The 15591-nt window shown below is 42.3% G+C and overlaps 1 protein-coding gene across 1 annotated transcript in view; it reads right to left on the bottom strand.

Annotated features, from left to right (window-relative positions):
* Nucleotides 1-15591, bottom strand: part of VASP (vasodilator stimulated phosphoprotein) — a 35569-nt gene that overhangs the window by 8614 nt on the left and 11364 nt on the right. The window contains exons 2-11 of the mRNA XM_056540732.1: nucleotides 14898-15066; nucleotides 10899-11067; nucleotides 10732-10789; nucleotides 10504-10541; nucleotides 9926-10212; nucleotides 8769-8902; nucleotides 8494-8579; nucleotides 4011-4056; nucleotides 3851-3929; nucleotides 2564-2621 (exon numbers count right to left, since the gene is read on the bottom strand). Coding sequence (XP_056396707.1) covers nucleotides 2564-2621; nucleotides 3851-3929; nucleotides 4011-4056; nucleotides 8494-8579; nucleotides 8769-8902; nucleotides 9926-10212; nucleotides 10504-10541; nucleotides 10732-10789; nucleotides 10899-11067; nucleotides 14898-15066 — 1124 coding nt within the window. The remainder of the gene's footprint in view (nucleotides 1-2563; nucleotides 2622-3850; nucleotides 3930-4010; nucleotides 4057-8493; nucleotides 8580-8768; nucleotides 8903-9925; nucleotides 10213-10503; nucleotides 10542-10731; nucleotides 10790-10898; nucleotides 11068-14897; nucleotides 15067-15591) is intronic.

Here is a 15591-nt window from a genome sequence, read left to right as displayed (position 1 = left end):
CACATGTGATGGGGAAAAAATGGCAAAGACAGGAAGACTCCAGCTCGGTTGCAGATCCAATAGCATCTTTATTCACATAGAGATACAAGAATCACAGGTATAAGGCAGGATGTGACGCGTTTTACTCATACACTATGTTACTCATACTCCGTGTATATGAGTAAGACCAGCACCTGGCCGAAACGCGTCACATCCTGCCTTATACCTGTGATTCGTATATCTCTATGTGAATAAAGATGCTATTGGATCTGCAACCGAGCTGGAGTCTTCCTGTCTTTGCCATTTCTAGTAAGGTGCAGTCTCCGTGCTCTGTCTTCCTGGCTTTGGGGTGAGCTGATCTCTTCTTCTATTGATGGGAAAATGTATTATATATATATATATTTATATTGTGATGGGGACAAAATAATTATATTACATATATAGTTATAATATATATCATATAATTACCTAAAAATAGCTGTAAAAAAAAAAAAATCAAAAAAAAAAAAATGCTAATAAAAATCTAAAATACAAAACCAGTGAAAATACAAGATCTCAGGTATCGCTAAGTCAGTGTTTCCCAACCAGTCTGTCTAGAGCTGTTGCAAAACTACAACTCCCAGCATGCCCGGACATCCCTGCTGTAGGGGGTATGCCCAAAAATCAACGAGCTTAACCTCCCACAATACAAGTTGTCAAGAAGGAACAACCTGAAAGACGAAAAAGGGAAATGAGTATTTACAGGAAGCAAGAAAAGCTCCATTGTTCATTGAGGCCTGGAGGAAATACCGGTTTCAGGGTGGTAACCCATTAGCATGTTACCTGTGCCAATCTCTTTATAACCCCCCCCCCCCCCCCCCTCTAGACCCCCTCTGGACGATCAATACCCTGTACAACAAGTTTCTTCCAGTGCAAAGGGTGTGAAAATGTCTGTAGTGTTTAATTTGAACACCCTGGGGTTGTGGGCAGTATAGGTGTCCTTGTATATACATGTGTATGGAGGGGTCAGGAGGAATAGTGTTCACCCCACAGCTTTAGGGTATGTTCACACCACGGATTATGCAGAGAATCTCCGTTCGCTGAATTCTGCGAGCAGAGATTCCGTGCATAATCCGTAGTGTGAACATACCCTAAAGCTGTTCCATTCTGGCAGCCACCACTGCAATACTTCGCCGGTAGGACCGTGCAGCACTGCGCCGTCACCTTTGACGGCTATGCAGTGTTCACGGACTTCCGCGCAAAGAATGAACATGTTCTTTCTTTGCGCGGAACAATTTCAGCGGCGGAAATTCCGCAGTGTGAAACCCATTCACACTGATGTTTATGTTCACAGCACGTAATTCCGTAGTGTGAACATACCCTTATAGTTAGGAGATGTGAATACAGGGGAGCATGCAGAATTATGAAGACAGTTCTGGCTATAAATGGAGTTCTTATAAAGGAGTACTCCATTGGAAAACATTTTTTATAATTTTTTTTTTTTAAATCAACTCATGACAGAAAGTTAAAACAGATTTGTGATTTACTTCTATCTAAAAAATCTTAATCCTTCTAGTACTTATAAGGGTTCTGAAGGCTCCACAGGAAGTTTTTTTTTTTTTTTAAAAGGGGTACTCCGCTGCCCTGCTTCCGGAGCTCCGCTCTCCAGCGTCTGGAAGTTTATTGTTCCGAACGCTATGTGCGGGCTTCCATATTCAGGACCGCCCCTCGTGACGTCACACCCGCCCCCCTCTACAAAAGTCTATGGGAAGGGGGCGTGACGTCACGAGGGGCAGCCCTGAACATGGAAGCCCGCACACAGCGTTCGGAACAATAAACTTCCAGACGCTGGGGAGCGGAGCTCCGGAAGCAGGGCAGCGGAGTACCCCTTTAATTTCCTTTCCGTCTGACCACAGTGCTCTCTGCTGACACCTCTGTCCATGTCAGGAACTGGCCAGAGTACAAGCAAATCCCCATAGCAAACCTATCCTGCTCTGGACAGTTCCTGACATGGACAGAGGTGTCAGCAGAGAGCACTGTGTTCAGACAGAAAAGAAAATTCTAAAAGAAAAGAACTTCCTGTGGAGCATACAGAAGTAATGTACAATGTACAAATCTGTTTAAACTTTCTGGCACATGTTGATTTAAAAAAAAAAAAAAAAAAAAAAAGGTTTTCCAGCAGAGTACCCCTTTAACGGTCCTCTAAATGCTTTGACATTGCCAGCACTGCAGGCCGGACTGTGGCCGGATGAAACACGCCAAGCGTGCAAAACAGGAGCTCGGTCGCCATCCACTGCCCCCCCCCCCCCCCCACTACCCTTCTCTTCTGTACCCAATTTGTAAGTATGCTTTAACAAAGAAGACTTGCAAGCCGAATTGGTGAGTGCCGATATTTTCTGTTTCTTACGGACTGAGTCTGAAAATTGCTTCTGGGCCGTGGTTTACCCAAAGGAAACTTTGGACCATAAAACATGACCGCAGATGTTACTCCTGATCCTGTGGTGTCCTCACAATGTGAAAGGCTGAGCCCATGAGGCCCCCGTTCATATATCTGTGCAGTGAGAGGGGTCAGGGGTCAGGGGTCATGAAATACATCCGCTCTCACCTTCTATGATCTCCTCCTTGACTTTCTGCAGCTCCTTCCTCATTTCTTCCAATAATTCCTGTGGGAACAGATGCATTTTCTTTTATTGTGCCAGCTTTACCTTACACCTATACTGTGGATGGGGAAACCCATTTCAACAAGAATGCAATACATTCTATCAGCGATTCCCAATAAATGTATCTCCAGCTGTTGCAAAACTACAACTCCCAGCATGCCCGGACAGCCAAAGGCTGTCCGGGCATGCTGGGATTTGTAGTTTTGCAACAGCTGGAGATACATTGGTTGCGAAAGAGCTGGAGACTCTTACATAACTGCGGGTTCACTCCATAAGAACCAAGCGACACCAAGGGCCACCCTCCGCACACAGGAGAGCTTTTTCATTAGAGCTTTTCCCTCTTAGGCTGCATTCACACCATGTTTTTGCAATACAGTTCCCGTATCAGGTTTTTGTTGAAAAACGGATTCCTCAAAACCTGACTAAACTGTATCAAAACGTGTATACAAATTTAAATCCATATTTTTTTAAGATAAACCATATACGTTTTTTTTTACTTTTCACTCCATTTTTAAATAAAGTTTCACTTGTTTGATTGAAATTCTAAGAATAATAACTGTGCAAAGTCAAAAACCGTCTGGTGAAAATCGGATGGAACCCAAAGCACATACGGTTCTGTACGCTTCCCATTGACTCCCATGTTAAAAAAAAAAAAACGTATATGGTTTAATACAGTTTTTCACCCGGACCAAAAAACGGGGTAGACTACGGGTTCTGGGTACGGGTAAAAAAAACGGACAAAGACGCAAAACGGACTAAACCGGATGATGCGTTTGACATACGGTTTACAATGTTAAGTCAATGCATACGGTTTTCTATACGGTTTTTAACATGAAACCATATACGGGAACTGTAAAGAAAAAACGTGGTGTGCGTGTAGCCTTACACTATGCAAGTTATAAGGTAAAACATTAAAGCCAACAGATGGACAAATTCTTCCCCCTTGTAATCTACCCCCGCAAAGATTGAGGGGGGGATTTGTCGAAACCTGTCTAGAGGAAAAGTTGCTGAGTTGCCCATAGCAACCAATCAGATCGCTTCTTTCCTTTTGAAAAGGCCTGTGAAAAATGAAAGCAGCAATCTGATTGGTTGCTATGGGCAACTCAGCAACTTTTCCTCTAGACAGGTTTTGATGAATCTCCCCCGAAGTCCTCGTATAGATGGGGGAGAAGCGGTATGGGCCGGACCCAAAAAGCTGAGACCCACACAAGATGGAGGAGGTCACATGTTACCTGCTTAATCCTCTCCATTGAATCTGATTCGTCGACACTTGGGGCCACATCTGCCGGGCTGCTGACTGTGGATTTCATCCTACAAAAAGGACACAAAGAAGATTCACAGAGCGGACATAAAAAGGTGAAAGCCATTAACCTTTCACGTGCTTAGACTAACCTCGGTAGCGTCGTGCTCCCTCTGTCCCAGGGGCGGCGGGCCGGTTCTGCAAGACAAAATGTATAACACATAAAGAAGTGGTCATCAGAACCATAAACCACGTGACTAGCACACAACTGGAGGTAAACAATAATATAATAGCACACAACTGGAAGTAAACAATAATATAATAGCACACAACTGGAGGTAAACAATAATATAATAGCACACAACTGGAAGTAAATAATAATATAATAGCACACAACTGGAGGTAAATAGTAATACAATAGCACACAACTGGAGGTAAATAATAATATAATAGCACACAACTGGAGGTATATATAAATATAATAGCACACAACTGGAGGTAAATAATAATATAATAGCACACAACTGGAGGTAAATAATAATATAATAGCACACAACTGGAGGTAAATAATAATATAATAGCACACAACTGGAGGTAAATAGTAATACAATAGCACACAACTGGAGGTATATATAAATATAATAGCACACAACTGGAGGTAAATAATAATATAATAGCACACAACTGGAGGTAAATAGTAATACAATAGCACACAACTGGAGGTATATATAAATATAATAGCACACAACTGGAGGTAAATAATAATATAATAGCACACAACTGGAGGTAAATAGTAATACAATAGCACACAACTGGAGGTATATATAAATATAATAGCACACAACTGGAGGTATATATAAATATAATAGCACACAACTGGAGGTAAATAGTAATACAATAGCACACAACTGGAGGTATATATAAATATAATAGCACACAACTGGAGGTAAATAGTAATATAATAGCACACAACTGGAGGTAAATAGTAATACAATAGCACACAACTGGAGGTATATATAAATATAATAGCACACAACTGGAGGTAAATAATAATACAATAGCACACAACTGGAGGTAAATGATAATATAATAGCACACAACTGGAGGTAAATAGTAATACAATAGCACACAACTGGAGGTATATATAAATATAATAGCACACAACTGGAGGTAAATAATAATATAATAGCACACAACTGGAGGTAAATAATAATATAATAGCACACAACTGGAGGTAAATAATAATATAATAGCACACAACTGGAGGTAAATAGTAATACAATAGCACACAACTGGAGGTAAATAATAATACAATAGCACACAACTGGAGGTAAATAATAATATAATAGCACACAACTGGAGGTAAATAGTAATACAATAGCACACAACTGGAGGTAAATAGTAATACAATAGCACACAACTGGAGGTAAATAATAATATAATAGCACACAACTGGAGGTAAATAATAATGATATAATAGCACACAACTGGAGGTAAATAATAATATAATAGCACACAACTGGAGGTAAATAATAATATAATAGCACACAACTGGAGGTAAATAGTAATACAATAGCACACAACTGGAGGTAAATAATAATGATATAATAGCACACAACTGGAAGTAAATAATAATATAATAGCACACAACTGGAGGTAAATAATAATATAATAGCACACAACTGGAGGTAAATAATAATATAATTGCACACAACTGGAGGTAAATAATAATATAATAGCACACAACTGGAGTTAAACCATAATATAATAGTACACAACTGGAGGTAAATAATAATATAATAGCACACAACTGGAGGTAAATAGTAATACAATAGCACACAACTGGAGGTATATATAAATATAATAGCACACAACTGGAGGTATATATAAATATAATAGCACACAACTGGAGGTATATATAAATATAATAGCACACAACTGGAGGTAAATAGTAATACAATAGCACACAACTGGAGGTAAATAATAATATAATAGCACACAACTGGAGGTAAATAGTAATACAATAGCACACAACTGGAGGTAAATAATAATGATATAATAGCACACAACTGGAGGTAAATAATAATATAATAGCACACAACTGGAGGTAAATAATAATATAATAGCACACAACTGGAGGTAAATAGTAATACAATAGCACACAACTGGAGGTAAATAATAATGATATAATAGCACACAACTGGAGGTAAATAATAATATAATAGCACACAACTGGAGGTAAATAATAATATAATTGCACACAACTGGAGGTAAATAATAATACAATAGCACACAACTGGAGGTAAACCATAATATAATAGCACACAACTGGAGGTAAATAATAATATAATAGCACACAACTGGAGGTAAATAATAATATAATTGCACACAACTGGAGGTAAATAATAATATAATAGCACACAACTGGAGGTAAACAATAATATAATAGCACACAACTGGAGGTAAATAATAATAATATAATAGCACACAACTGCAGGTAAATAATAATAATAATATAATAGCCCACAACTGGAGGTAAATAATAATAATAAAATAGCACACAACTGAAGGTAAATAATAATAAAATAGCCCACAACTGGAGGTAAATAATAATATAATAGCACACAACTGGAGGTAAATAATAATATAATAGCACACAACTGGAGGTAAACAACAGGTTGTACAGCCCCGCCCCCTGTATGACATCACTGATATAATAGAATAGTAATATAATGACATGTGATCACAGCCCCGCCCCCTGTATGACATCACTATAATGACATGTGATCAGACATGAGATCCACACATTTTATATAAGAACAGCTATCACTGCTTTCACCCAGCTCCTATATCATGTCGGAGAAATTGAAAGACTCCCAAAAAAGATGAGAAGGTCTTATGACCTCATGAGGGGACATATTATGTTAAAAGATAATGTATAAACACAAGTAAAAAAAAAAAAAAAAATAAATAATAATAATAATAATAATAATAAAAAGACAAACAAAAAAAGCCTACGCTAACAAAAATTACCCCGATCACTGGAGAATATAAATATTTTATATCCATTAAAACAAACAAGAGAACACAAATTAATTTTCTGTAAACTTACAAAATAGACTATATATTAAAAAAAAAATAAAAAACATTATCTCAAAAAAATAAATTAATTAAAAAAAAAAAAAGCATTAGGAAACCATTAAAGCAGCGTTAAAAAAAAAAGTGTCTGATCATTTAGGGCCAATAAATTTCAGTCATTGAGGGGTTAAAGGTATTTTTTCAAAGAATTTAACAATATTCCACATATGACCAGCTGATGGCGCTGCTGATCTCTGTGTCAGGCAGACTGCACTGAGTATATGAGGAACAAGTCAGGACGATTAACCCCTTCCCGCCTTGTGCTATAATTTTAGGGAACTACGAGCTGTGATGGGGCTGTTATGGTGTTTTAGGCAGTGGACACACACCACTCTAGTGGTTCGATCAGGAATAGCTCCAACCCCCGCTGTTTAACCCCTTACATGCCACAGTCAATGCTGTATGCAATGTCTATCTGCGTAAGGATATGTTCACACGTACTTTACTTTACACCTATACTGTGGATCGGGAAATCCATTTCAACAAGAAATGCCATACATTCTATCAGTGATTCCCAATAAATGTGTCTCCGGCTGTTGCAAAACTACAACTTCCAGCATGCCCGGACAGCCGAAGGCTGTCCGGGCATGCTGGGAGTTGTAGTTTTGCAACAGCTGGAGACACACTGGTTGAGAAACACTGGATTTTATTGATCCCCAAAATTGTGGCATTAAAAAATACAAGTCGCCCTTGTACGGCTAAATCAATGACAAATAAAAAAAGTTATAGCTCCAAAAATACAGAAATTAAAAAAACAAACTGCTGGGTTATTCAATACTAAACTAAGCCGTATCCTTAGGGGTCAAAAACAAAATAACTAAATAAATAACTTAATAAATGATTAAATATTTTTTTTATTTTAAATAAAAAAAATATTTAAATTTAATTTATTTATTAAAATAAATAAATAATAATTCAGTACAATCTAGTACAAGTCCAACTTAGAAAATGAATAAAGGGGTACTCCGCCTCTAGACATCTTGGACAGGGGATCCAAAGGATAGGGGATAAGATGTCTGATCGCGGGGGTCCTGCTGCTGGGACCCCCACCATCTCTGTCCAGCACCCCTATCATCTGGTGCACAGAGCGAGCTATGCTCTGTGCCTGATGACTGGCAATTCAGGGTGCCAGAGGATCGTGACGTCACGGTCCCGCCCCCTCTTGATGTCACGCCCCGCCCCCCCTTAATGCAAGTCTATGGGGGCGGGGGCTCGCTCCGTGCACACAATGACAGGGGTGCTGCAGGAGAGATCGCGGGGGTTCCCAACGGCGGGACCGGCACGATCAGACATCTTATCCCCTACCCCTTTAAGGGAATCCTCTAGAGCCTATGTTGAGCCAAGTGCAGGCTCTGCGGGGGCGGAGCATAATGACCATATTTGAATCCCTGTGTCTAGCTCCACCCCTGCAGGGCCTAGGCATCACAGGAGCCACAACATGCAGTGCGCCCCCCTAGTGGATGCAGATATTATAGACAGAATACTGATGTAACTCACCGGCCGGGCTCCGCCCACTACTGAGGTCATTATCATCTTGTGTGGTGGTAGGGGCCGGGCGCTCACTTTGCTGCGTCATCTTTTTCCTATACAGAGAAGTCAGAAGATGAAATAGCCCTATGGTCTGACTAGTCTGATAATTTATAATGATCATAAGCAAATTGGAGGAGCCCCAATTCCAGTGACATAACTGAAAGACCCCCCCCCCCCTCCCCCCAAGAGCCTCGGAGCAAGGGGGGTTATATAGGCTGAGGCACTAATAAGATAGCCATTACCTGCGGGCCAGCATCTGATTCATCTCATGCATGAGTCCTCCACCTCCAGCTCCTGTCGAGGCTCCTCCACTGGTGCGGCTAATATCTGGCTTGGCCGGCCCAGCACTACTAGGAGAAGGACCCCCGGCTTCATCCTGTCATACAATTTATAGGAAAGTATTTATAGGAAAGTATTGTGTATAATTTACTATGTCTTTATATAATCTAGACATGTTCACCATCTACGCCCACTACATCTGCACCACACCTTACCTGCCCTCTACCACCACACCTGAAGTCCCCAACCTGCCCTCACCCACCTAAATGGCAGCCCCCTCACCTGCACCTTTCCATATTTGCCCCCCTGACCTGCACCTTTCCATATCTGCCCCCTCACCTGCACCTTTCCATATTTGCCCCCCTGACCTGCACCTTTCCATATCTGCCCCCCTCACCTGCACCTTTCCATATCTGCCCCCTCATCTGCACCATTGTCCCACCTTACAGCAGACCTGCACCCCCTCCTTACACCTCACAATTACATCCCTCCACATCTGCACCCCCTTATCTGCCCTTTCCCTCCATACTGGCAGTACCCACTAACCACCTTTCCCATCTAACTTGCACCCCTTCACATGCCCATTACCACCTCATAATTTCTTCAAACATGTGCACCTGCTCATCGGCACCCATCTTACCCGCCATCTCTTACCTCACCTGCACCACCCCATCGTTTTCACCCAACCTGCAACCACATTACCCTCCCACCCAGGGGTCAAGTCCTGGGAAAAAAAGTGTGGGAATTCACAAGGGCTGGTCCTGCAGGACTCTCGCTAATAAGAACAGTGTTCCTGCTGTGGAAAAAGTGCAGGAACTCCGTTCCCATGCATTCCTGCAGGACTTGAGCCCTGCTCCCATCACATCCCCTCATACCAACCTGCATCCCCCTCAGGTGCCACCTCCAACCAAATCTGCATTTCTTCTCGCCCTCCTTCCCTCCACCACGTCACCTTCATCTCCTCACATCTGCACCTTCTCACCTGCCCCCTCCTCCTCCTTATTCACCTGGACACCATCTCACTTTACTGCACATGCACCTCTTGCCCCTCCCACCAGAGCGGCACCACCTCATCTGTTTCCTACACCACAGCAGTACAACTTTTCCCAGCACTCCTTACCTTTGCCACTTTTTTCAGCTTAGCTGCAGCTAAAGCCGCTGCGAGGCCTCCACCATTTGCCGCAGCTCCTCCTCCTCCTCCTGAAGGTAGAGGGGGAGGAGCAGGAGGTCCACCTCCAGGGGGAGCTGGTGGACCCCCTCCAAATGGAGCTGGCGGACCCCCTGCAAATGGAGCTGGAGGACCCCCAGGAGGTGCTGGTGGACCTCCAGGAGGAGGCGGTGGTCCTGGTGGTGGAGGTGGTCCTGGTGGTGCAGGAGGCCCAGTTGATGCTGGAATGACTGGAGCAACTAGAGGAAAAAGAAATCCCATGGTGAGTGCCGGCCATTGTATCCCACCCCATAGAAATCCTGGACCCAGCAGAGAAGCTGCAGCGGTGCCCAGAGGTACAGTGTGAGAGAGAGGAGGAAAACCCTCATCATCCACTGGGCAAACGGGGTCAGATTATATAGACCAGGGGCAATTATCACAGCTAAACGGGGAGCAGTCAGGGAACTTGTGATGGGAATCTAGGGGTTCACTTATTTACTGCCTATATGATTCCATATGGGGGCCCAGACAGGCCCTTGGAGACACCTCACCTGGACTCTGGATTCTGTGCTCCAGTTCTGGCTGTGGCCTAAGGACAGAGAACAAGATAGTTATTGGTAGGAACAGGCTTGGAACCAAACTATCTGGGGCCACAAACCCCACCGTATGAAGGGTACTGGACCCCCATTGGCCTTACCTCGCCTTGTCCACCCCCTTATAAGACAACTCTTCAGGGATGTCAGATGGGCTGACACAGTGGAATGGTTTATTGCACTCACCTCCTAGGCGGCTCTGGCTCTTCCACTTTGGGTCCATTCAGACTGGGCCACGGTGCACCTGCAAAGAAAAGATCTGTGTCAGACAAGTGGGGGCTCCACCCCTGCGAAACATGCTCAGGTCACCTGACTTGGAGGGAACCTTAGGGGGTACACAGACAGAAACTTACCAGTGTCCAGACAGTCAAGAGCTTGTAATATCCCAGTAGCAAACTGGCCGGCCTCCTCCTTACTGCTGAAGTTCAGCCCCCACACCTGCCGTGCGTCCCGCCACTGGTGGAAATTAGGCGTGGCCTGGTTGTATTTCAGCCCTCGAACCAAAGGGCAATTAATTACAACCTACAGGAAATGTGAAAATAGAAAACATGAGCCGGCCCACAATCCTCTATGTCCATCCTGCAGAGGGTACAGTGGAAGAAAACATGGCTGCACATCTAGACCCGATGACTCTGCCCGCAGAACGAGCTATTACATAACTGTATGGTGAAATGGGGGCGCCAGTGAGATACTGTTATGTACAGGGCTTGGGCAACAAACTGAATCTGTGTCCTAGATGTGCGACAAATGGAAGCGGCGGCGAAGAAGCCGCAGTCATACTGTCCATTACAACATGTCCTTCCTGTGTCCACAGAGCAACTCTCCGACACTAAGACATGACAAGAGGATAAAGCCAGCGACTACAGAGGTCTGTAAGAGCGGTCACACTATGGAGTCTCTACTGTAAGAGCAGTCACACTATGGAGTCTCTACTGTAAGAGCAGTCACACTATGGAGTCTCTACTGTAAGAGCAGTCACACTATGGAGTCTCTACTGTAAGAGCAGTCACACTATGGAGTCTCTACTGTAAGAGCAGTCACACTATGGAGTCTATACTGTAAGAGCGGTCACACTATGGAGTCTCTACTGTAAGAGCGGTCATACAATGGAGTCTCTACTGTAAGAGCAGTCACACTATGGAGTCTCTACTGTAAGAGCAGTCACACTATGGAGTCTCTACTGTAAGAGCAGTCACACTATGGAGTCTCTACTGTAAGAGCAGTCACACTATGGAGTCTCTACTGTAAGAGCGGTCATACAATGGAGTCTATACTGTAAGAGTGGTCATACAATGGAGTCTCTACTGTAAGAGCGGTCATACAATGGAGTCTATACTGTAAGAGCAGTCACACTATGGAGTCTCTACTGTAAGATCAGTCACACTATGGAGTCTATACTGTAAGAGCGGTCATACAATGGAGTCTCTACTGTAAGAGCGGTCACACTATGGAGTCTCTGATGTAAGAGCGGTCACACTATGGAGTCTATACTGTAAGAGCGGTCATACAATGGAGTCTCTACTGTAAGAGCAGTCACACTATGGAGTCTCTACTGTAAGAGCAGTCACACTATGGAGTCTCTACTGTAAGAGCAGTCACACTATGGAGTCTCTACTGTAAGAGCAGTCACACTATGGAGTCTCTACTGTAAGAGCAGTCACACTATGGAGTCTCTACTGTAAGAGCAGTCACACTATGGAGTCTCTACTGTAAGAGCAGTCACACTATAGAGTCTCTACTGTAAGAGCAGTCACACTATGGAGTCTCTACTGTAAGAGCAGTCACACTATGGAGTCTCTAATGTAAGAGCGATCATACAATGGAGTCTCCACTGTAAGAGCAGTCACACTATGGAGCCTATACTGTAAGATCAGTCACACTATGGAGTCTCTACTTTAAGGGCAGTCACACTGTAGAGTTTCTACTATACGAGTAGTCATACTGTGGAATTTCTACTGTATGAGTAGTCACACTATAGAGTCTCTACTATACGAGTAGTCACACTATAGAGCCTCTACTGTACGAGTAGTCATATTCTGGAGCTTTCTTCGTGTATGTGGTAAATCTGTATAACAGTCTGTTTAGCATTGTCGATTCTTATCTTATTTTGGGGTGGAAAGAGGGGGACAGCACAGAGTCCTGCAATGGTGGCCAAGGAATGCCAGACCTCATACACACAAGGAGGACATGATGGGTTCTTTCCAGGTCAGTGGAGGATGCCCTGTCTGGAGGATCGGTGTGGCTCCTGTGCTCCCCCCCTGGCGGTGGACACATTCCTGGAATAGCTCACCCTCCCCGGTCCCCGTCACAAGCTCAGCCTGGAGGTTCTGTATAGAAGCAGTGATAATGATAGATCAGTCACAACATGGAACGGGGAAGTGTGGACGGAGCTCCGGGTGTTCTACAGACCCCTAATAGTGACTGCCCACCGGGGAACGACACTGCCCCCCACCATTCTGTACACTCATTACATATACATGGTACAGACACACTTCACATATACGATGCACAACACTACAAAGACAGAGAACACACATATATGATATATACATAATACAAACACACACACGGTACACACAGGCACTCTACACATATGTTTCACACGGTACACAAAAGCATAAAACACATACATAACACATTCCTGGTGTAAACATGATGTGTACACATACTATATAATACACACACATGGTCAATAGGCACCACACATAAAGCACATGGTAGAGATACACAATAAACATACACACATATAATACAAACTATACACAGACAAGAAACACACACAGAAGATACCCATATTGTACATATACTACACCTACATGACACAGAACATACACTTCAGATACATGGTACAAACACACACTTCACATATACGATACACACAGTACATATATTGCTACACATACATACATACACATGGTAAACACACATATATACTTAACATGCACAATAAAACACACTACAACAATATGCACTTCACATACATGATACAGACCCTACATGTATGTATGTATACACTTCATATGATACAAATACACGCTACATATACAATACATACACGCTACATATACAATACATACACACACACTACATATATGATACATACACACACCACACATACAGTTTAGAGTGCAAACACTACATACACATTGTACAAACGCAACATATACAAGCACACTACATTGGTATTTTTCAAACAGTGTATCTCCAGCTGTTGCAAAACTAAAACTCTCAGCATGTCCGGACAGCCTAAGGCTGTCCGGGCATGCTGGGAGTTGTAGTTTTGCAACAGCTGGAGATACACTGTTTGGAAAACACTGCACTACATACACATGGTACAAACACACACACACTAGGTACATACAGTAGATACACAATACATAAATACACTACATATACAAGATAGATACACAATGCATACACACACACACACACATATATATATATTATATACACACACACACGGTAGATATATGACACACACACTACATAGACATAGTAGACACACGAAACATACACACACGCACTACACATACAGTAAAGGGTGCACACCCTGCATACACAAGGTACACACACACACACTACATATACAAGGCAAATACACAATACATACACACACACACAGTAGATACACACACAAACTACATATACATGGTAAACACATGATACATACACACACACACATATATATATCACACACACATAGTAGATACACAATACACACACACACACATATATATATATATATATATATATACATACACACACACACACACACACACACACACACATACATACACACACACGGTAGATACATGACGCACACACACACTAAATATACCTGACACGATATACATATATATATATATATATATATACACACACACTAAACATACATGACACGATATACATATATATATATAGATATATATATATAAATATATATACACACACACACACACTAAATATACATGACACGATATATATATATATATATATACACACACACACACTAAATATACATGACACGATATACATACATATATATATATATACACACACACACACACTAAACATACAGTACATGGTGCACACACTTTATACAAGTTAAATACACAATACATACACGACACACACACACACACACACACACACACTACATATACAATGCACCTACAGTACAGGGTGCACACACTACATACACACACACACACACACTACATATACAATGCACCTACAGTACAGGGTGCACACACTACATACACACACACTATATATACAATGCACCTACAGTACAGGGTGCACACTACATACACACACACACACACGTTAACTACATAATGTATACACAGGACCTGTTGATCGGACATTTTCCTCCCCACCACACGGTAGGTCTGTGGCCCCGGAGTGTAGTAGAGCTGGACTCGGCTGTGTCCCACAGGGCCAGTTCCGGCATTGATCCACTTTTTACTGGAATCATCATAGACCATTACGGTGGCCCGGGCCGTGATCACCGCTGTCTCACTGCAGAGAAGAGGAAGACAATGAGGCACCAACCAATACAAATATTACCATTACCTCCTGGTGCTCTCCAGAGGGGGACTACAACTCCCAGCATCCCCTGACACACTGTAGGGCCAAAGATTGTAGAGCTGTACAGTTCAGGTGGCGCCTTATAGATATCCTGATACATTAGAGGTGATGAATCATGGGGTCAACTCCATATTATATATGTACATATGTATATGTAAGTATGAATGTGTATGTATATATATATATATATATATATATATGTGTGTGTGTGTATATGTAGGTGTGTATGCATGTGTATATGTATGCGTGTGTATGTATGCATGTGTATATGTAGGTGTGCATGTATGCGTGTGTATGTATGTGTATATGTAGGTGTGTATGTATGTGTATATGTAGGTGTGTATGTATGTGTATATGTAGGTGTGTATGTATGCATGTGTATATGTAGGTATGTATGTGTATATGTAGGTGTGTATGTATGCGTGTGTATGTATGTGTATATGTATGCGAGTGTAT

The sequence above is a fragment of the Hyla sarda genome, chromosome 9 (genome assembly GCF_029499605.1).
Source record: "Hyla sarda isolate aHylSar1 chromosome 9, aHylSar1.hap1, whole genome shotgun sequence".
Lineage (NCBI taxonomy): Eukaryota > Metazoa > Chordata > Amphibia > Anura > Hylidae > Hyla > Hyla sarda.
This window is presented reverse-complemented; position numbering and strand designations above follow the sequence as displayed.